The sequence below is a fragment of the Mesoplodon densirostris genome, chromosome 15, assembly GCF_025265405.1.
Source record: "Mesoplodon densirostris isolate mMesDen1 chromosome 15, mMesDen1 primary haplotype, whole genome shotgun sequence".
Lineage (NCBI taxonomy): Eukaryota > Metazoa > Chordata > Mammalia > Artiodactyla > Ziphiidae > Mesoplodon > Mesoplodon densirostris.
Genome location: NC_082675.1, coordinates 70652842 through 70675377, shown reverse-complemented (window position 1 = coordinate 70675377; position 22536 = coordinate 70652842). Strand labels below are relative to the sequence as shown.

At 39.1% G+C, this 22536-nt stretch overlaps 1 protein-coding gene across 2 annotated transcripts in view; it reads left to right on the top strand.

Annotated features, from left to right (window-relative positions):
• The first annotated feature begins 3420 nt into the window (after positions 1 to 3420).
• The window catches only part of MBD2 (methyl-CpG binding domain protein 2), a 63970-nt gene continuing 44854 nt past the window's right edge, over positions 3421 to 22536 (top strand). Inside the window, exons 1-2 of one of the 2 annotated variants that reach the window (XM_060119085.1) lie at positions 3421 to 4087; positions 17398 to 17557. In XM_060119085.1, the coding sequence (XP_059975068.1) occupies positions 3552 to 4087; positions 17398 to 17557 (696 nt within the window). In that variant the 5' untranslated portion in view covers positions 3421 to 3551. The remainder of the gene's footprint in view (positions 4088 to 17397; positions 17558 to 22536) is intronic. The other variant, XM_060119084.1, reaches the window with a different exon arrangement.

Sequence of the window (22536 nt, the reverse complement as noted above, 5' to 3'; positions counted from 1 at the left end):
ACTTAAATAGGCATTTCTCCAAAGAAGATATACAGACTGCCAACAAACACATGAAAGAATGCTCAACATCATTAATCATTAGAGAAATGCAAATCAAAACTACAATGAGATATCATCTCACACCAGTCAGAATGGCCATCATCAAGAAATCTAGAAACAATAAATGCTGGAGAGGGTGTGGAGAAAAGGGAACACTCTTGCACTGCTGGTGGGAATGTGAATTGGTACAGCCACTATGGAGAACAGTATGGAGGTTCCTTAAAAAACTAAAAATAGAACTACCATATGATCCAGCAATCCCACTACTAGGCATATACCCTGAGAAAACCATAATTCAAAAAGAGACATGTACCAAAATGTTCATTGCAGCTCTATTCACAATAGCCCGGAGCTGGAAACAACCTAAGTGTCCTTCATCGGATGAATGGATAAAGAAGATGTGGCACATATATACAATGGAATATTACTCAGCCATAAAAAGAAACGAAACTGAGCTATTTGTAATGAGGTGGATAGACCTAGAGTCTGTCATACAGAGTGAAGTAAGTCAGAAAGAGAAAGACAAATACCGTATGCTAACACATATATATGGAATATAAGAAAAAAAAAATGTCATGAAGAACCTAGGGGTAAAACGGGAATAAAGACACAGACCTACTTGAGAATGGACTTGAGGATATGGGGAGGGGGAAGGGTAAGCTGTGACAAAGCGAAAGAGAGGCATGGACATATATACACTACCAAACGTAGGCTAGATAGACAGTGGGAAGCAGCCGCAGAGCACAGGGAGATCAGCTCGGTGCTTTGTGACTGCCTGGAGGGGAGGGATAGGGAGGGTGGGAGGGAGGGAGATGCATGAGGGAGGGGATGTGGGAACAGATGTATATGTATGACTGATTCACTTTGTTATAAAGCAGAAACTAATAAAAAAAAAAAAAAAAAGCGAAAATATTTTAAAGAATAGGTAGTCTTCCAGGGGTGACAGTTGGAGTTTCAGCACCTGCTTTTACACCTGGGAGTAAGAGATCAGAGGTGGTTAAATCTCTATTGTTTGTTTAATGGGCCAGATTTCATACATAATTCTCTCTTGTTTTTCACTTTTTCCATTAGGTGAAGCCAGCAAGACCTTTTCCACTGTAAGAGAGAGAAAATTGAAAAGTTTGGTCACAGCTGTCCTGCCTGAGAAAAACAATGTTGCTATTCTTCGAGGAGTGATACAAAATGCATTTTCCCAGAATTAGAAAAGGGTTATTATTTGTCCAGTATTTTAAGGGAAACAAAAGGATCTATCTCTTAGGTATTTAGCATTTATCCTCAATACTTTTAGGTGTCAATCTAATCCCTGTGAGAATTTAATGTTTACTTAATTACACTATTTTCTTCTTTTAGTGGGAGAATAAAATTTTGTTTGTTTGTTTTTGTACTTTGGTTTATGGTATCACAACAGAAAAATTCAAATGTGACCAGAAAAGCTTTTGAAATGCTCTAAATGAGATTTTCTTAACAGAGGGAACATTCCACTATGTCTAGTGGGATTTAGCATATAGAATCTGTTAATAGAAGTCAAAGTAATTACCTTAAAATGATAGTGATTTATTCTTTTAAACATGCTTTTACATCCATTACATCATTTGATCTATAGCCTTGTTAGACACAGCACGGAAAGGTAAAAATTTCCAAAAGTATATCTTTTCCCATCTCTTATCTCAACTACCACTTCTACTGAGATTTTTGCTCACATTTATCCTTTTGTTTTTAATTAGGTGTGAATATCAAAGCCCTTCCTCTTACAGAGGTTTTTTTTTTTTTTTTTTCTGTTTTTCTTTTTCTTTTCTTTTTTTTTTTGCGAACCATGTGGCCTGTGGGATCTTAGTTCCCGGACCTGGGATTGAACCTGGGCCCTAAGCAGTGGACGCATGGAGTCCTAACCTCTGGACCGTCCGGGAATTCCCTGTTATCCAAACCTTGATCTCATAATTCTCTGACTTTTACTCCTTCACCTGAGCCTTAAACGTAGGTGTTCCTTAAGATTCAGTTCTTGGTTCCTCTTTCTTTTTTTTTATTATTATTTTAAATATTTTAATTAATTAATTGATTATTTTACCATGCATACTCTTCCTTGGCGATCTTATTTACTTGCAGGGTTTCCTTCAATTGTCACTTTCACAAGATGACTTCTAAATGCATGTCTCCAGCACTGACCTCTCTCCTGAGAACTTGACTTTCCAACTCTTTGCTAGACACATTTCTAGACAGATTTCATGGAGGAAGCTATAGCTTAGCGTATCTCAACTCAAGGACATTAAAAGAAGTCTAAGATCAAGCTCAGAGACAGACAAGTTTGTGTGTTTGAGCTGGTGTTTGAATAATCTGTAAAGACAAATCAAATAAATTTAGATTTTCCATTATTGTATATTAATCAATATTTTCTATCCATTAAACTTGGCCCTCAACTTTTTGGTCCTACGTATGCAAAAACTGAAGATAATTGAACACTATTTTCAGTATTCCAAACATTTCATAATATATCATCTTAAATTTCAAAAGGTTAAACAAAGATATAGAAACTGTGCTCCTCCGAAATGGAAATCAGTTTTCTTAATCAATTTGGTATTATTCTTTAAAAATCACTCCTGAACAATGAGTTGGCAGGTCCAGGTGAATTCCATCCAGATTCCTAAAGGCTGGTGACAGTGGGTTAAATTGGTCTTTCAACATAAAGGTGTATTTACCAAGTCAAAGGCCATTGATATTTGTCAAAGGTCATTAGACAAGGAAGTACAAATTAAGAAAAGATCCTGAGAAATTTGGTAAATTCTAGGTGGATTCAGGAATTCTGGTCATTTTATGGGGAATTTAGCGGTAAAACCTGTAGAACAGGAGGGAACTTTCCAAGTTGTCACTTACCTTCCTGTAGCCTTACAAAGTTCTAAGAGAATAATCAATCCAGGGTCCTAAGGCCCGGAAGCCAGACTGTGGAGGATAGTGATACTCCTCTATGGGGACACTTCGACTCAATCCATCAATCTGAGCTCCCTGGCAAGCTAAGATGTCGAGGCAGGAAAGGGGGTATCTTCTATGCCGTTAAATGAATAGTCTCATATTTATATAGTAAACATAAAATATGACATACATTTTGTTTGTTGCTCTTTAATTGGGAAGCAAACGTAGGTAAAATCATACAGTGAGAGAGGTTAACCCAGTTTGAAACAAATAAACCGCAGTCCCGACATTTCTCTACAAGTGACTGTGGGCCCAAATTGCCCGCCTCGTGGGGGTGGGGGCCGGAAGGGCGCGGCCGGGGGCGGAGCGGGTGGGGCTGTGGGGAGTGTCATCGAGGAGGCGGAGACAAGATGGCCGCCCTGACCGCTTGGAGGACCTAAGAGGCGGTGGTTGGGGCCACGCCCCGGGCGGGAGGGCCTCTCTGTGCGCGCCCGCTCTATGATGCTTGCGCGCGTCCCCCGCGCGCCGCGCTGCGGGCGGGGCGGGTCTCCGGGATTCCAAGGGCTCGGTTACGGAAGAAGCGCAGCGCCGGCTGGGGAGGGGGCTGGATGCGCGCGCACCCGGGGGGAGGCCGCTGCTGCCCGGAGCAGGAGGAGGGGGAGAGCGCGGCGGGCGGCAGCGGCGCTGGCGGCGACTCCGCCATAGAGCAGGGGGGCCAGGGCTGCGCGCTCGCCCCGTCCCCGGTGAGCGGCGTGCGCAGGGAAGGCGCTCGGGGCGGCGGCCGTGGCCGGGGGCGGTGGAAGCAGGCGGGCCGGGGCGGCGGCGTCTGTGGCCGTGGCCGGGGCCGGGGCCGTGGCCGGGGACGGGGACGGGGCCGGGGCCGGGGCCGCGGCCGTCCCCAGAGTGGCGGCAGCGGCCTTGGCGGCGACGGCGGCGGCTGCGGCGGCAGCGGTGGCGGCGGCGCCCCCCGGCGGGAGCCGGTCCCTTTCCCGTCGGGGAGCGCGGGACCGGGGCCCAGGGGACCCCGGGCCACGGAGAGCGGGAAGAGGATGGACTGCCCGGCCCTCCCCCCCGGATGGAAGAAGGAGGAAGTGATCCGAAAATCTGGGCTCAGTGCCGGCAAGAGCGATGTCTACTACTTCAGGTACCGCCTTGGGGGCGGGGAGGGGGCGGCAGGGTCAGGCCGGGGTCAAGGGTCGAGAGCTGACCTGGGTAGGGGATGTCAAGAGGAGAGCAGGGGCCAGAGGGGAGTGGCAGAGACAGACTGTCCTGGTAGTAGAAGGTGCCCGAGCCCTTGGGTGAGAGTTGACCCCAGTGCAGTGACAGTCACAATGTCTGAATGGTGAAAGCCCATAGGAGGGCCTCTTATGGGTAAAGTGTTGGGGAAAATGGTTTGCGGAAAGAAGGGTTACTTTGGCAGGGATGATTATTCCTCTGAAGGGTTAAAAGAAGGTGTAATTCGTCGAAACTGTAAAACCAGTCACTGTTGGCTCCTGTCCCAGATTCATCATCACAAGAGTGTTTAATCATGCACATGTGGAAGAATGAGGTATCTGCAGTAACAAGGTTTCAGTTGCTTTGTGGGATCCACGAAAGTTTCTTATGAAGTAGCCACTTGGAATGCCTGTAGTTTCTTGGTGTTGCAGAATTTACTCCCTTTTGAAACCAAACACTGTAATACGTTGTTAGACTCCTAGACCAAAATTTGTCCTCCGGGGATATTTGGTAATGTCTGGGGACATTTTTGGTTGTCACACCTTGGAAGGGGGTGCTACTGGCATCTAGCGGGTAGAGGCCAGAGATGCTGCTAAACATTCTACGATACACAGGGCAGCCCTCGCAGCAAAGGATTATCTGGCCCCAAGTGTCACAAGTGCTGGATTGAGAAAACTTGGTCTGAATGATAACAGGTTTTCAGCTTGATGGTGAATCCTGTGGTCATGCTGTCCGACCCAGTAAGCTCAGGGAAGTGTCTTTGGCTATTGATACCAATGGAATTTTCTTAACAAATTTACTAACTTTTCTTATACGCAGTCCCATTTCTCAAAGAGAATATAAATATAAACATGTTATACTCAGTGGCTTGGAGGGCCATGTTTGTGGGCTAATTGAATCATTTTCAGGGACGATATATGGGTGTTGGGGTAGTTGTCGTCTGCCATTTAGCCATTGGAGTATTGTAGGAAGGATGTCCTTTTTTCCGTACATTACCCCTAGGTAAAAGTATATATACACACACGCACACACACACACACAATACAATGTTTATGAATTGAAAATACTTTTAAATAGATTTAAGAGGTTAAAAAAATACGTGTATATGTGTATATGAGTATGTACATATATATATACACACAAGAATGCAATCACTACTGGTATAACATGTAAATATGAACATATTCCTGATAGTTGCTCAAATATATGGAAGAGTAGTTTCAGTGAAGTTATTTCACCTATTGAAGTAAAAAAAATAAAATAAAATGAAAGTGGTGTTGCACTAGAACTTATTTTGTCACTTAATCCGAGACGACTCATTTTGAAATCTTAAATGATAATTAGAAAACTTATTTTAAACATACAAAGGTGATAATCTTGTATTTCCCCATCATTACATATTACATTTATTTCAATAATACTAAGAAAGTTATTGTGGAACAAATGGTTACTCTCAAGTTCACTTGTTTCATTTAGTGCTTTTCACAGTTGTTCATTTTTGCATATTCTTTCGTTAACAGCTTCTGTTTTCTTTTTAAGCAATTAGTATGCATAACCTTTATGTGAACTCTGTATTGCTGTCTTTTAGCCAGTTATATGTGACAAGAACATTCTGTGTCTGGGACTGAACTCCTTGAGGAGTAAGTGACTAGTCTATTCTCAGTAGAGCATCTTCAACTTTGAATTTCACTCCCTGTGGCATTTCTCCTGGGATATGGTTTGTTTGGTTTTGGGATGATGTATTTGTTCGAACTTACTTTTGGTTGCTGCAAAGCTTTTTTGTTGCTGTTCTTGCAGTACCTGGAAAAGTTATTTTAAAAAGGCAGATTGTTGTAGTGCTCATTCTGATGTGTGGTCACCTTTTTTTTTTTTTTAATGTGTTGTAAATTTACGATGTTAACTTTTTTATACAAGCTCAATAGATTATTTTATGGTAGAAAAACTGATATAATCAATCTAAAACTTTCTAAACAAATTCATCCTGTGAAGAATCACAAACCAGTATAGTAATAACTACTCTCTAAAATTAGTCTTGGGCTTCCCTGGTGGCCCAGTGGTTAAGAGTCTGCCTGCCAGTGCAGGGGACACAGGGTCAAGCCCTGGTCCAGGAAGATCCCACATGCTGCGGAGCAGCTAAACCTGTGCGCCACAGCTACTGAGCCTGCCCTCTAGAGCCCATGAGCCACAGGTACTGAGCCCACGTGCCACAACTACTGAAGCCCGCGTGCCTAGAGCCCATGCTCCGCAACAAGAGAAGCCACCGCAATGAGAAGCGCGCGCACTGGGCTTTTAATTTATAAAATTAACGTCTTTTTAAAAATAAATTTATTTAATAAATAAATTTATAAAATTAGTCTTTTAAAAATAAATTTATTTAATAAATTTATAAAATTAAAGTCTTTAAAAAAATAAATTTATTTATTTATTTTATTATTGGCTGCACTGGGTCTTCGTTGCTGCACACCAGCTTTCTGTGGTTGCGGCACACCAGCTTTCTGTGGTTGCGGCGAGCGGGGGCTACTCTTCATTGCGGTGCACGTGCTTCTCATCGCGGTGGCTTCCCTTGTTGCGGAGCACGGGCTCTAGGCGCTCAGGCTTCAGTAGTTGTGGCACGAGGGCTCAGTAGTTGTGGCTCGCGGGCTCTAGAGTGCAGGCTCAGTATTTGTGGCTCATGGGCTTTCCACGGCGTGTGGAATCTTCCCGGACCAGGGCTCGAACCTTTGTCCCCTGAGTTGGCAGGAAGATTCTTAACCAGTGACCCAGCAGGGAAGTCCCTTAAAGTCTTTTTATGAGACAGTGCAACATGATTTGCTTTTTACTTGTTTATGACAAATGAAAAGACACATTGAACAGAGTTGTGCCACATGTGCTTAGTTCATGGCTGGAGGGAGTGTTGTCTATTGTTGTCTACCTACAAAGCTTAGTTACTCTACAAGATTGTAACATCCAGTCTTGATTTCATTCTGAGAGGTTACATTCTGAGACAGGAGGACACAGAGAGTGTGATGTGATACTTGTGATATAGTAGTTACTCTGACTTTGACTTCTGCTTTCAGTGATGAATGCTGGAAGTCACCTACTCATATTCGAGGTGAACACACTATTTTGCAATCCGCACTGTCACTGCTTTGCATATTAGCATCCCCGTATACCTGCCACTCATTAAAAACCAGTAGCTCACAAAATACTAGCCATATCTGTTAATAGGTGGGTTAAGAGTCAGCTGTTCTGTTGGTAATGTGAACACCTGCACACAGTTGTGTGCACACAGATTCTAATAATGCTAACTCCTGATTTAGCTTGCCCATGGGAAGATTAATTTAAACAAATCTGTGCCTGTTAACGCAGGGTGTGTCTTACACTTTTTTTTTTTTTTTTTTTTTTTTTTGTGGTACGCGGGCCTCTCACTGTTGTGGCCTCTCCCGTTGCAGAGCACAGGCTCCGGATGCGCAGGCTCAACAGCCATGGCTCACGGGCCCAGCCACTCCGTGGCATGTGGGATCTTCCCGGACCGGGACACGAACCAGTGTCCCCTGCATTGGCAGGCAGACTGTCAACCACTGCGCCACCAGGGAAGCCTTTACACTTATTAATTGGACTTAAATTAAGCTCATTGAGAAAGCCTCAAATTTTGGTAGAATTTTTTTCTTGCTGTTTCCTGAGATTGTCAAGTTCTAATAGGAAGGTATGCCTCTGGTTGCTAGTTAGGCAATATAATTATGCCTTCTGTCAGGGTTACTGATAGTACTGTGACAGTTTATATATGATCATCCAAAGTTTGTTTTTTAAAAGGGTGTGGTTTGATCAAGTGTTGGATCCATTGGTATAGTTTCTGAAAAAGTTCATTGCCATCATATGAGCCCATTATTTGAACAATACTTTTCTTACTGGTCTACTTGACTCCTGTCATTTCTAGTTTTTGGTTCTTGGCACTTGCAGATTGATATTTTTGAAATATTGTTTTCCTCTGCAGAGGAACCTTTAGTAGCTGTCTTATGCCTTTTTAAAAATCAAGTCTATGCTTAACCTTGGTGTGAGCTCTGTATCGATGTCTTGTTGGGTTCTAGACTTCTGGTTATAACTGAGTTAAAGGCCTGGGAGTCATGGTAAACTGCTACAGCTGCTGCCATAAAATATCATCTGGTTGGGTACTGGAAACATAATAGTAACCATTTTTGACTCTTTTATCAAATTATGATGCATTCACACCTGGTCACTTCTCTGAAAAGATAAAATGGAGCCAGAGAACAATTAAAATAATCATTAAGCAGCAGATGCATGATGAGAGACTGAAGAGATTGCACCTTCATCTGGAAAGAAGAGGACTCAGAGGCAATATAATTGAGGACTTTAAATCATGAGTGAGACGATAAAAGTAGGAGTCTCTAGGGAAAGCAGCAGGGCACAGGGGGTTAAGGTCTGGAATTGGTATTCTACCTGTGCATTTACCAATGGTGCAGCCTCGAGCATGTCATTTACACTTCCCAGTGCTGTGGTTTCTCTGTTTGTAAAGTGGGTATGATTGTACCTGTACCTCATAGTGCTATAAGGATTCAATTCTAGAACACCAAAATAAATATGTAGATCCCTTAAAGCTTTGGATATGTTTAAGGACTAACTAAGGAAAACAGTTCATTAAATAACTCAAGTTGTATGGACTGAACGTATAAATAGGTTTAAAAAAGTCTGTAGGCATATCTCATTTGTTATTAAACGCTGGTATGGTCTTTGAGGGCATGAATTCTGAATCATTGAGGATGTCAAAGTTCAACTAGGCTCTTTCCCTCTCTCTCTTTTTTTTTTTTTTTGGTTTAAAAATAATAGACTCTCCCTTGTAGTCTTGTTGGAAAAAACTAGCTCAGTGGATCAAGGGTCACAGTTCTTTTTTTTTTAAATAATTTTTATTGGAGTATAGTTGCAAGGGTCACAGTTCTTAATTGAAGTCTCGTTGACGTTCAGGAAACTGTCTTTCTCCATGATATTTTCTTTCTGGTCATCCCTGTGTAGTTAACGTGGTGTCTCCTGTGTTACCCTGTTGTTCGTCCCCCTAGGACCTGTGGCTTTCTCCCCTAGCTGTCTTCCTCCAGCCAGACACAATGCTGAACACACAGATACTAAATAAGTGTTTGACATATGGCACGTACAATTTTGTAAAACAGGGCTTATCTGACCTCTTAGCCTTTGCTTTATATTACCTGTGATGTTGTGCTGTACAGTTACCTCCATTTTATAGGTGGGGAGTTAGGACAGGGAAGTTAAGTAATAGGCTTGAGGTTGTACTGCCAGTAGGTGCAGAGTTAGAATCCTGATGCAGGCGGTCTAACCCCACAACTCTTAGCTACCCTGCTCTGCTGCTGCTTCACATAGAGATCTCTAGTTCTATTCTGAAATATTGCAACATCTCTTGCCTAATCTACTTTATGAAGCTTGGTGTACCACTAAAATAATGTAATTATTTACTATTATGCTTGCATCCTGAAGTTGACAAGGGGTACATTTTAAATCCTATTTCGCAGTGAAGCTATTGTACCAAAAGATGATCTTCCAGTTCTATGTAATATTGAAGGGAGAAAAAATGGAAAAATTGTAGTAAATTAACATAATTAAAGCAGTTTTTTTCTGGGTAACAGACGTGACCATTTTGTTCAGAAATATTTCTCTTTCTCTTTTTCTCATTTATCCTAGGGTTGCCCCTCTTATTTATCAGATATTCAGATAGGCAACACATTCGCCGAGGAGCAAGCTATATAGATCTTCTTCATTTTAAAAGCTTTCACTTAAATTAGAAGAAATCACATTGTAACTTGCAAGCTAAATGCAGCTTATGAGATAGTTTTATATGGTTCCTGGGAAAAGCTTTATGTGTTTCTTTCAGAGTTGAGATATAGTTGAAATGTATCCTACAGACCAATTAAAAAAATCCCTTTAGTTGGAGAAAGGAACAAAATACAATATTTATTAAATTCTTAGTGCATAATTGAAAGTTTAACTTGCTTTTAGTCTCTTTTCTTGATAATGCCTGATTGAAGCCTGAATCCAGAAATAAAAGACAGGTTGTGGTGGAAATTGTGCTCGGATAATTCTTTTCTCAACTGTACCATCACATCTTTTTGTGATGTACTAGAGGGATTTCTGTTAGGTTGCAACATTGCCATCTGTCCTACATCCGATTTTTAGAGTTTGACATGCAAAGTCTCACCTGCCAGAACACGCATAATACCTGTAGTAGAGGAAATACATAGCTCAAAAGGAACCGATACACGTACATTCTAAAAATAATCTCCAACAGAAACTGATGTATGATTTTTTTCAAATTGCTTTTAAAATTTCATTTGTGAGATATAGTCACAATTTAAGTTTTCGTAATTTAATTAGCGGAACAGAAGCAGATGATTTGTGAAGTTGATTTTTTTTTGCTTTGTTTTTGTTTTACACTTTATAGTGGGACTAATAGAGATTCATAATGTTTAGCTTGTATTTGAGATTTCTTAGCCCAGCATGATGAATCAGAAATAAGTCATCAAGGGCTTCCCTGGTGGCGCAGTGGTTGAGAGTCTGCCTACCGATGCAGGGGACACACGGGTTCGTGCCCTGCTCCGGGAGGATCCCACATGCCGTGGGGCGGCTAGGCCCGTGAGCCATGGCCACTGAACCTGTGCGTCCGGAGCCTGTGCTCCACAACGGGAGAGGCCACAACAGTGAAAGGCCCATGTACTACAAAAAAAAAATAATAATAATAAAGTCATCGACTCTTATTTCATGGATTTACTGTTTGACTTGATAGGTATTACTTGCAGCTCTTGTCTGTTGATCTTTTATTGTTGTTTGGCATTTCCACTAAGAAATAACTAGGCAGATTGAAAAATGAAGTTTTACTTAATTTTGTCAGAACTTCTAAAAACTAAAACTTCTCAAGGAAGTAGAAGTATGAAATAGGGTGAAATTTGAATAATATATGTGGATCTTATGATTTTGCCTTATCTTATTAGAGTATAACTTCAAACTCATTTGTTTGGGAACTTGACTACATAGGCAGTGTGTAAATGCAAATGATAGTAAATATAATTTAAAATTAGATCTTAAAAATTGAACACTTAGCACTTGTCAGGAACAATTATTAGTGATTTACAAATGTGAGGAAGAAGAACATCATCCTCTTGGTGATTTTTGACTACTGTATCTTGGTATTCTTTTCCTCTTCTGTTTATACTGAAAGAATACATAGATTAAAGCAAAAATGAATGCCCTTAGAATTCTTTTTAAAATTCTTTTTAACATGTGTGCAGTGATGTATGCATTTCTTTAAAAAGGCCTTTTCCAGAGACCCCTAGCCTTTTTTTAAGAAATATAGTTTGTTTTTTGGGTGTTCTTATCTATCTATGTGTATATTTTTTTATTATGGGGAAGTTCAAACATATGCAAAAACAAAAGTAGTTAGAAAAGTGTAATGAATTCCTCCTGTACTTGTCTACCAGTTTTAACAATTATCGACTCCTGGCCAGTCTCGTTTCATCAATATGCAGTCCCCTTCCCACCTCTCCCATTACATTTTGAAATAATTTCCAGACATGCTTAATTTCTGACATTTCCAGTGTTCAGTCATAGCAGTGTTGAGTCTCCAATTCAACCAAAATAACCAGTGTTTTTGCTTTTTTCAGAAGGTGAGTGCTTGCGGCAGTGGGATGAGGTTAGGTAGAATTCTATGTTCATTTATTTTTTAGTGGATCACCCTGAATTTTTAACCATATGCGTAGCCATGATATAGAGATAATAGAATTTGCTACCAATAATATACTCTTTGCATATAATTTTTGTTAAATAAATGCTAGTTTATGGAATAAGGATGATTGGTACAGAATTTGAAATCTACTAAAGGTCTTTCATACCATTTAAAATTATGTGGTGATTCCTTAAACATTTAAGTCGAGGGAAAAGGTGGAATGCTGTCCTATCTTATCAGTAGCCAAATTGTAAATACACTTTTTTTCTTGTTGATACTTTAAAAATAATTCTCCACCCCAGCCCCCACCCCAGCTGCTAAGGAAATTCTTTCATGCTCCAATTTACTTGCCCAAATTCTTCATATTTTAAAAAAACTAGTTTTCAGTTTTCATGGGGAAATAGCTTGCATACTTTAATGTTTATATTTTCAGAATTTTATTATAGAACATTTCAAACATATATACAAAAGTAGAATTATATAAAGAACTACCAAGTATCCAGTTCAACAGTTGACAGCCTTATTTCATCCATACCCACATCTACTACCCTGACTCAGCCTTCATTATTTTGAAGCACATTTGACGTCCTATCATTTCATTCATTAATAACTATACTTCAGTATGCTATTTGTGAAGATAAGGTTTGAACTTGTAGAAGTTTTACAGCCATACAGAACTCAGTATTTCAAACTAGACTACAAGAGATGCCAACAGGCGGTTCATGATTATTTACGTAATTCCTATTACTTTGTTCTGTTAAGGCTTTATGGAAGAGGTATAAGATGGATTAGTGTTTCTGGGCTCTTGGGGATTGGGGGTGGAGACAAGCATGCTGGACCAAGTGAAATACATGGTTTGCATAGGGCTGAAGAGGGAAATCATTCAGCCTATTGATTCAGAATAGACTTGAATAAACCAATATGGCAGAAGTCACTGGGTAAGAGGAGTGGAAAATAGGGTTGAAAGGTTAAGAGAAGACTAGATGACAGAGAATCTCAAATGCAGGGCTAAAATGTTTGGCTCCCTTTTGCTAATGGGTTGAAGTCCGTTGAGGGCATTTAAACTGGCACTTTGGTAATAGTGGTGTTTGAGGAAGAGCAGTCTGGCTAGTTTAGGATGCAAAGAGGCTAGCAAATAGAAAATCAGCCTATTGTGGTGATTGAGACTTGAGGTGATAAAGACTTGATTTAGGCAGTGGCAATGGAAATGGAAGGATGGATTCAAAGGTGATTATGAAGGAACTGGATTTCATAATTGATCAGAGATGGGAGATAGTAAGATAGATAAGAGTAGATAAATTCTGCCTGGAACAAACTGTAGAGGAGGGCTGAGGATGTTCATTTTAGGAAAGGCCTACATTTAAAGTTTGGGAGGAAAGGAGTTAAGGGGGACTGGGAGCTGACATTTAGATGGATTTTCCTGTGTGTATGTCATGTAGTTTTGAAAAAATTGGTATATATTTCTTCGAATTAATTGGTTTGGCAGTTTTCTGATTGTACTAAGGTACAAAAAGATAATGTTAATTTCAGATTTTTCGTCTCAGCTAAAATTTGATTTCTGGAGACAATTGCTATTTAAAGTTAGAGAAATCTTTCTTTCAATACTTAACACTCTTGTAAGTAACAAGTGAACTTTAACACTTAGAGGGATAGAAAAAATAGAAAGTTGATGTTTCTTTATTCTCAAACTTTTCCAATGCTGTAGCTTCTAGAATTTTTATTATTCCCCACAAAGCACTTCCTGATGTAGTCGGAGAGCCATGCGCCTTAGAACTTGCTCTTGAGCCATAGACCTATCCATCTGCCGTCCACGATGCTCCTTCCTGCCGAATAGGCCAGTCCATCTGCTTCCACTCTGGTTGCCGCCACCCCCACAGTTCATCCTGTTAGAAACTGGTTTGAAGGTATACTTGTGTTTGCTCAGACCTCTGGTCTCTTCATAATGGTTTGACTGGACATCATGATTGTCCATTTTACCAAAGTAACATGAAAAAATACGTTTGCTCTACTACTCATTTTCAGAGTGCAGTTTCACAGGCAAGCAGCAGTCTTCAGAGAGTTAATTTTCATATCATAGACTGGCAGGGCATATTACAGTTGTCTTGCTCCGGTAATGCCGTTTACAGATGAGTTTATAGAGTGACATAATGGGAATACTACTAAGTTAAGGTGACCGTTATTTAAGTCTTTCTGGTATCTCAATAAAGTTTTTTTAGATTTGAAAGTCAGATGCCAAATAAAATTTCTTTCCTTTTGATAATCTATAGTTAGAAACCTCTAAGGTAGAGTTAGGTTTAAAAAGTGCTTTAAATCAGCTATACTTCAATTAAAAAAAAGTTGCTTTAAACAGCTTAATCAAAATGAAGGCAAGCAAAGACATAGTTCAAGTGATGAAATGTTCTAATATGAACCAGAAAAATGTAATTCATGCTTTTGATTTTCATTTAATAGTTACTTTTCTTCAGGATATTTAGTGGGGAGGACAAGTTAAAGGTGAGATCACAGGTTGGCTCAGGATAGGCAGATCTAGGGGGCAGTTGGTAGGGAAATTTTTTGTGGTTGAAAGTGAAATATTAGTATTTCATTACCAGGATTAGAAGTAATCGCTTTGGGCAGAGAAAACTGAAAGTGACTAATATCCTTCACTAGTCTACCAGAGTTAAAAAAAAAAATAATTTCCCTGAGTTACAATTTGATGCTTTTAGAATAAAAGCTTAGTCACATTAAGTCCTGGTGTGCCTGAGACTGTTACCTAACAGCAGCCATCTTAGAGGGCAGACAGATGATAACTTAGTCACTTTAGTGACATACAGTCATTTTGTTTATCTAGCACTGACTTCCTCGGCCACTTCCAGAGTCATTTTGCCGTTGTGCAGTAGTCCCTATGGACAGAATTTCTGCTTAACTATTCCCATGGGCCTTGCCTTTCTAATATGCTTGCGTTCATCTCCTGCAGAGGAAGGTCCCTGGTCTTAAAATCCCCTGGGGCAGCCAGGTTGACTTTCCTTAAAGCACCAAACACAAGCTGTAGCAGTTATGGAGAAGAAAATGGCTTGTAGCACGTTCTGAAGGCAACAGTGTGTATGACCAGTACTTGTAGCTGTGCATTACAGTTGCTTGTATCTGTATATCAAGTAGTTTATCAGAATCTTATTTACCAGTAACTGGAATATCTGGTTATAAGGACTGTATGCCTATTTTAGCTTAATTAAAATTATTCGTAATTATATAAGTGATATAATAACAGGGTACTCTTTACCAATTTTTCATTAACTTGGGTTTTTTAGTAATACTTCACTTCTTATGTAGTATAAGATTAACCATGAAAATATTTTCCAGTTCAGTTTTTAAATTCCAGACAATGTAAGTTTTATATAAGCATAGACTTTTCTGTTCCATTGTGTCTGCAAATGAAAACCATGTTCTTAACTATTCAACTGAGAGGTTTTTTTTTTGTTCTCAGAAGTTACTTTGTTCAGTATTAGCCTATATACGTTATGTTTGAGGGTCTTAATAAGAGAATCGTAATTTTTGGTTGTTTACTAATCAAGGGAATGTTTAGAATTGTAATGAAGTAGAATTGAGGGATAGTCAAATTATTTCTAAGTGGGCTTTCAGAATCACAGACAACTTCATAGATGCAGTGACATTTCAGCTGGGCTTGGAGGATTTAATAGTTTTATGATAGACAGGATATTGCTTATGCTCAACCTTCCACCTGGAAGACATGGCTGGAAGTCAAAGGTACATGGCATATTTTGGTGACGTTGAGTTTAGAATATGAGGTGTGTTAAAGGCTGGTAGGAAAAAGTCAGGGAAAAAAAAAAACCTGAACAGATGGAAGGTTTTTGATGTTCTGTTAAGGATGCAAAACTATTTTGTCAGCACTGGGGAGTCTCTGAACATTTAGAACTTGGTATTGGATGTGTGGGCTGAGGGATGGAGCATTGAACATGGTGTTTGGCCTTCTAGCTTGAAGATTAGTTGCTAAATAGACAATGATGCTACAATAGAGGGCAACACAAGAAGATCAGTTTTGGGGGTGGAAGTTTGCAGTGAGCAGAAATGATTCAAGTTTTAAACAGTATTGAGGGTTACGTGCTATTTTATTTTGTGATACCGAGCATATTTGGAAATCTGGATTAGAATGGGAGTTGAGGTTTATTTATACATAATTCTATATTCTTTCCTCTGCTGTGTTCTGGTTGTTGTTGGTTCTTTCTATCCTGTTACATTCTGGTCTTAACTGGTTGTTATCTTCATCTGTAGGCTGAATTCTATACCTTGAATTGTGTTTCAGGAATAGCTACGTCATGTGATTGTGGAAAAAGAATGTTGATACGATCTTCAGTTGTGTTGAAGTCTGTGGTGGCAGAATACCATGGAGTTTGTGACAGACTGGGGTGTGTTGATTTGGACTTGACCCAGAGAGAAGTTTTGCTGTTCCAGGGAAATGTAAAATGCTTGGTTTTCCAGCCTTTTCTCTTTTGTCTTCCTGTTGAATTATTTTTCTTTTATTGTAGTCAGTTGGTGCAAGGTTAAGTTCTCAATATGACATGTTGGCTTCTTTGAGAGGTGTTTGAGAATTCTCACAATTCTCTTCTGGTGACATATCCCACTGCAGTTTATTCTGGCACATTTGGTTCAGAAAATTTTTTAGATGAGACTTCGGGGTATTCTTCCTATAAAATTGTTCTTACATTTCAGTGCAATATGGGAAAAACTTTTTTAGGAAAGACTAGTTTAGTTTAGCCCTCTATATAATTCCGGGACTTCTGTCATTTTCCAGCTTTGACAGTTTTTCTTATAGGAGGTAAGTTAGTCTTGATATCCTTCTCTCAGATAAGAGTTAGGCTAACAAAAGTCATGTCAGCATCATACAAACACTTTTGCAAATGTTTGCCTTAGTTTTCTCCTTTCAGTAACGTTAGGGAGCATTTAAATATTGTCAGAAATTCAATAATTTATTTTTTCTGTTGTGAATGTTATGAGTTCAAATCGGTAGCGCAAAGATTATATGGGTTCCAAGTGTTGTGTAAATGTGTTGTTAACAAGATTTGTTGACTTCAGAACAATTTATTTTGAAGTTCTTTGTGATTACTGTTGGCATTGTGTATGTAATACAGAAAAAAAAATTTCAAGAATCAATTTGGAAAATTTGAAAGATTGAAGACGTTTGCAGTGTGCACATTGTGTTGTGCATGCTGTTTGGGTTGGGATTCTGTTAATGGTTGCTGGGTGAGTGACCAGTGGGGTAATCGGTATTCACATCTGTTATGTGCTCCAGGGGTGTACCTAGTGGAGTATTATATTAGGTGGCACATTATCTCTTTTTACAGGAGATAAAAAGTTATAATTAAGTTCCTTTAAAACTTCTAATATTTCTTTGAAAAAAAATATGTAAAATCGTGATGAGATAATAATTGGGAGCAGAAAAGAAGGCATGAAGAAAAGGTTTATGTAGTGATCTAGGGTAAATATTGTTGTCTTTTGTACAATTAATGTTATCTTTCTTCTAGTCCAAGTGGTAAGAAGTTCAGAAGCAAACCTCAGTTGGCAAGGTACCTGGGAAATACTGTTGACCTCAGCAGTTTTGACTTCAGAACTGGAAAGATGATGCCTAGTAAATTACAGAAGAACAAACAGAGACTGCGGAATGATCCTCTCAATCAAAATAAGGTTGGTTAATTTACTTATAGCAAATGAGTGCTATTCCACAGGCTCTCCCCAAAGTATCTTACATTGTACTATGTCACTGGAATTTTGGTTGTCTGAATGTTCCAGTTTTTTTTTCTCCTCCCCCTCCAAAGCATTTTGACTTATATATCTGATTAATTTTCTGGTAGTTGGCTTACAGAGAGATAGCCTAAGTAAAATTGTGCACAGTTGAAAGCAACGTTTCAGTATCTGTCTAGGCCAACATACATCACACTTTTGGCCCATTGGGACTATTTACAAAAGATTTCTTTGTTGATGTTAATTGTCTCCTTTATTCCCCCCCTTAAAATAGTTCCTGTTGCCCAAAAAGAGGCAAAATTTTATTGTGGCGCAAGTATCCTTACCTACCACATCGTTTATACTTACCTGTTAATTTTCAGGATTAGGATTTGAGAAAGAGCAGTTTTTATTTTGACTTTTTGATGATGTTGAGGATAGTGACCTTTAGGAATAATATTCTCATTCTAATACTGTGATTGGAGATTGTTCCATTAGCTCTTACTTTAACTGAGTTGCTTAGTTGATGGTTTATTGTACAGGAATTTAAATGAGTAGCATTTGAATTCTGATGCTAACTTAATTGTATTAAAGCACCCAGTATCTTTACAGAGAAAAGCTCCCCACCTCCTCATGGCCCCGAAACAACTAATCTTAGATAACCTTTTTTTTTTTCCCCCAGTTTTTTTCCCTCTAAATTTCAGAGAAACGCATGTATGTGTGTTGCCACCACCGTTGTGTCACACTGACCATGAAAATGGTGGAGGGAAAAGGAAGGGCTCTTCTTTCTAGGTATTTGGCCGATGTAGCCCTGCGTGCCCCTTGGGAGTGCCGCGTTCATTTGAGGAACCGGGCCAGGCACGGTTTGATGTGCTGGCTCTGCCACTTACCAGCTCATGCAGTCATGGGCCACTTTACTAACCTCTGATGGCCTCCGATTTCTCATGTGTAAAATTTAGGTAATAAAATCTTTCCTTTAGTTGTTGTGAGGAGTAAACAGGAATTTATGTGAAATCACCTAGCAAGTTCCTTTCCTGTTCCCGTTGTAGCTTCCTAAGCAGCGAGCTACCTCAGTGAACAGTGTTGTCTGGTGGCCAGTGTAGGAAACTTTTCTGACCCAAGCTCTCTTCCTCCTCACCTTTTACTTTTCCTGGAGAATATGGGGTCTCTGCTTCATATCCCTCTTTTTTTTTTTTTCAGAATTTAGCTTAACAGTTGTCTTTTTTTTTTTTTTTTTAAACAATAGTTTGATTTCCAAAAAAATGGTGTGGAGGTGAGAATGCACTGTTTCCTCACATACTGCGTTAGTTACCTGGCATGGTTTCCAAAGGGGCATCGGCAAGTACCATGTTTAGAGGCAGAGCGGGAAGGGAAGGCTGGAATTGCCTCCGTATCGCTTAACTATGGTGTTACCGTGGGTTGATGGTTCTAAAGGTGTTAAGGACGATACGAGGTAGTGGTAGGAGTCAGGGGCGCTCAGGTTGGGACCTTGAGTGTGTAGAGGCGAAGCTGGGTGATTTCAGCTTAAGAAAGTCTTTATTCTGGGCTTATTCTGCTGCTTAAATGTACGGAGGAAAATTACGATTTATTTTTCTGAAACTGCCTTTTTAAAACTCTGAACAGTGCTGGCTGTCTTTTGAAGGGGCTTAAATATTTATGAAATGAATGGAATGCTTTCAAGCTACTCTGTTGTTACCAGAATCACAGTTAAGCTGCGCTAAGTGTAATATGAAGATATACTTCCTGGTAGTTATGATTCACTAAAAACCTAAAACTAATTCGTCTCTTTAGTTTGTATGCACCTTTCCGCTCTAGCTGCGCTGGACCGCTCGTCATCCTGCACCGTGGCATGTGCTTTCAAGATTCTGCTTGCTCATGTGCTGTTTCCTCTGCTTGGAATGTGCTTCCCCCTTCCCCTCCATCTGGTGAACTGCTCCTCATCCAAGGCCCAGCTCCATTGTCTCCGTCTCTGTGAAGCCCGCTCTGCATCCTCCAGGCAGAACCAGTCCTTCCTTCCATAATGCCTCCCTGGTGCTTGGCCATTGTATTTGTGATTGTTTGTCAGCTTCAGCTAGAGTGTGAGCTCCCTGAGGGCAGGGTCCATGTCTTTTGTTTTGTTTTGGTATATTTAGTCCAAAGCCTAGCATACGGTAGGTACTTAATAAATGTTTGCTGAATGTTTGTGTATTATTCACCTCATTCCAGAAGTTTACAGTGGTCATAAATGTTTACTGAATAAATTAATATACCATACATATTTTGGAAATGCCTTTTATTATCATTGTTTTCTGAAGCTCTCTCTCTGAATTTTGGGGGGCCTGATTTATTTTTGTATCTGATTTTATTTTAGTTGAGTAGACAGAAGATGGAGTTTCTCCTTTTTTTTTTTTTTTTTTTTTTTTTTAAGTACGCTCTCTTTTGGAGTAACACCAACATTAAATATCTCTATAAAGCAGAAAACATGTTTGTGGGTAATTAATAATAACTATATTAAGTATTTTTTATAATAATACAGTATAAAGAAAATTGAGAGATTTAAAGTGATAAACAGGAATCTGAGGTAGTGTTTAGCTATGTAGTTGTGAACCTGGCTGAAGTGCTTTATTAATTGTATTATTATTTCTTAGTATTCACTGGTTTGTCTTATTTTTTAGATTCCACATGTAAATGATAACATACAGTGTTTGTCTTTCTCTGTCTGACTTATTTCACTTAGCGTAATACCCTCCAGGTCCATCCATATTGTTGCAAGTGGCAAAATTTCATTCTTTTTTTTATGGCTGAGTAGTATTCAGGGGTGTGTGTGTGTGTGTGTGTGTATATCTATCTATATGTATATCTTTATATATCACATCTTCTTTATCCATTCATCTGTTGATGGGTGCTTAGATTGCTTCCATATCTTGGCTAGTGTAAATAATGCTGCTTGTGAACATTGGGGTGCATGTATCTTTTCAAATTAGTGCTTTCATTTTCTTTGGCTGTATACCTAGGAGTGAAATTTTTTTAAAGACTCGTATCTTTAAAGAATTAGAAATGTAATGAACAAAATAAACTTTGAAACAGGCTGAATTGTAGTTTATATTGACTGATTATAAATTGTGATTTTAATGTATCTTTTATATCAAAGGGGAATTTACTGGGTGAATATCTTCATGTGTGTTTGGAAAAATATCTTTTGAAGATCTTTGCAAAATGGTTTTAAATTCTTTGAGGATTAGTGGGTACAATGGAGTGGAAATTATCTTTCGATTGATACTTACTAAGGTTTTTGCAGTACCTATTCCCATTTGTCTCAAACTCAGTCTTAACCTTACCCTGAAAATCTGTTCCATTCTTGATTACATTGTACCTTATTGATTTTCTTGCCACTGCCTTGATTATTTCCAGCCGCTACTTCCATCTCTTCAGCTGATAAAGTAGAATTCAAATATCAAGTATGTTACTAAAGATATTCCATTAGATTAATGGAAAAAGACTAGAGAAAGATTTGGAAGTCATCAACCTAGAGCTGATATTTGAAGTCATGAGTAGCTTTCTCAAAGCTTACTCAGAGAGAGAAGTTGTAGAGCAGCACTATCAATAGCAGTTTCTGTGACGATGGAGATATTTTAGCCACCAGCCACATTTGGCTGCTGAGTACTTGAAATGTGGCTAGTGTGATTGAATAACTGAACTTTTAGTTTTATTTAAAATTTAAGTAGCCATATGTGCCTAGTGGCTACCATATTGGACTGCACAGTTCTAGACCTATGCCTCTCAATACAACTTTTGCTTCAAAAGCTGAATATTGTCTAGGTATTTATGCAGGCTTTGCTTTTTCAAAGAGGAGATGTTTCAGTGTTTTATAGATATGATCCTCAACATTTTATGAAGGAAATTAATTTCTTAAAAAGATACATTTCTTTAAAAATTAGAGAACAGTCTTAAGATTGGGTAAAGAAGAGTACGGTGTTTCTCAGTGCAGGATATGTTTAAGGAACTTGAGTAGCTTGGTTTTCTTGCTAGAAATTTATTTTAATGTTTCAGATGTGTAAATATTAAACTGAATTCCTTGTGTTTCCAGCTCTTAACAACACTGAAATGTTTATGAATTAAATCTACAAAACTAATAAAATTCAAGTTCCCTAACATTAATGTGGCATATATTTTACAGCTTGCTCACAATATGAATCTGGTATGGAACAAATTAATATTTTAGCCTGACTTGTCAATTCTGCTAATACCTTGGAAAGACTCAGTTCTTTCATCACATTTCACAAATTTGAAACATTTGGAAATAAAGAGCATTATGTTCTCTTGAAGGAATTAATTGTATAAGTCTGCCATTATTTTCTCATGAATTACCTTGGTTTATGGTAGTATGCTATTGTGATTATAAACACAGCATTGGATTCTGTATGGTTGTGTCCTAAGTACTTAATCAAACCATCTAGCAGGTGTTTGCTTTAATTATCTTCAACAAAATAATAACAAATTCTTGTAGAGAGCTAATATATCTTGGGAGCAATATTTGTGCAAGTTGAGAAACTTAAGTGAGCTGGTGGTAATGTTGGAAGTCAGATTGGGTATTGGATAGGTGAATATCCAGTAGGTGTGATTTGGGAAAAGGGAAGACTGGAAGTAGGGAGAGCAGTTTGACTTGTTTTAGTCCAGAAAAATAATGATGGCTTGAATTAATGCTGTATTAGGAGGTATGAAAATGTGTGAGACTCAGTCAACAGAAATTAGTAGATATGAGTACCTGATGATTGTAGAGAGAGGGAATTGTTGGTGCTAGCTACAATTCTGGCTTGAGTCACTTGGGGGTGACTTGGGGGTCAGTAGGAAGTAGGACAAGAAGAGCAGGTTTGGGGAGGGGGTTACTTTGAGTTGGTGTAACAACCAAGAGATCACCTGTCTCATCTCTATAACTTATCTGTTGACATCCTATTGACCTTACA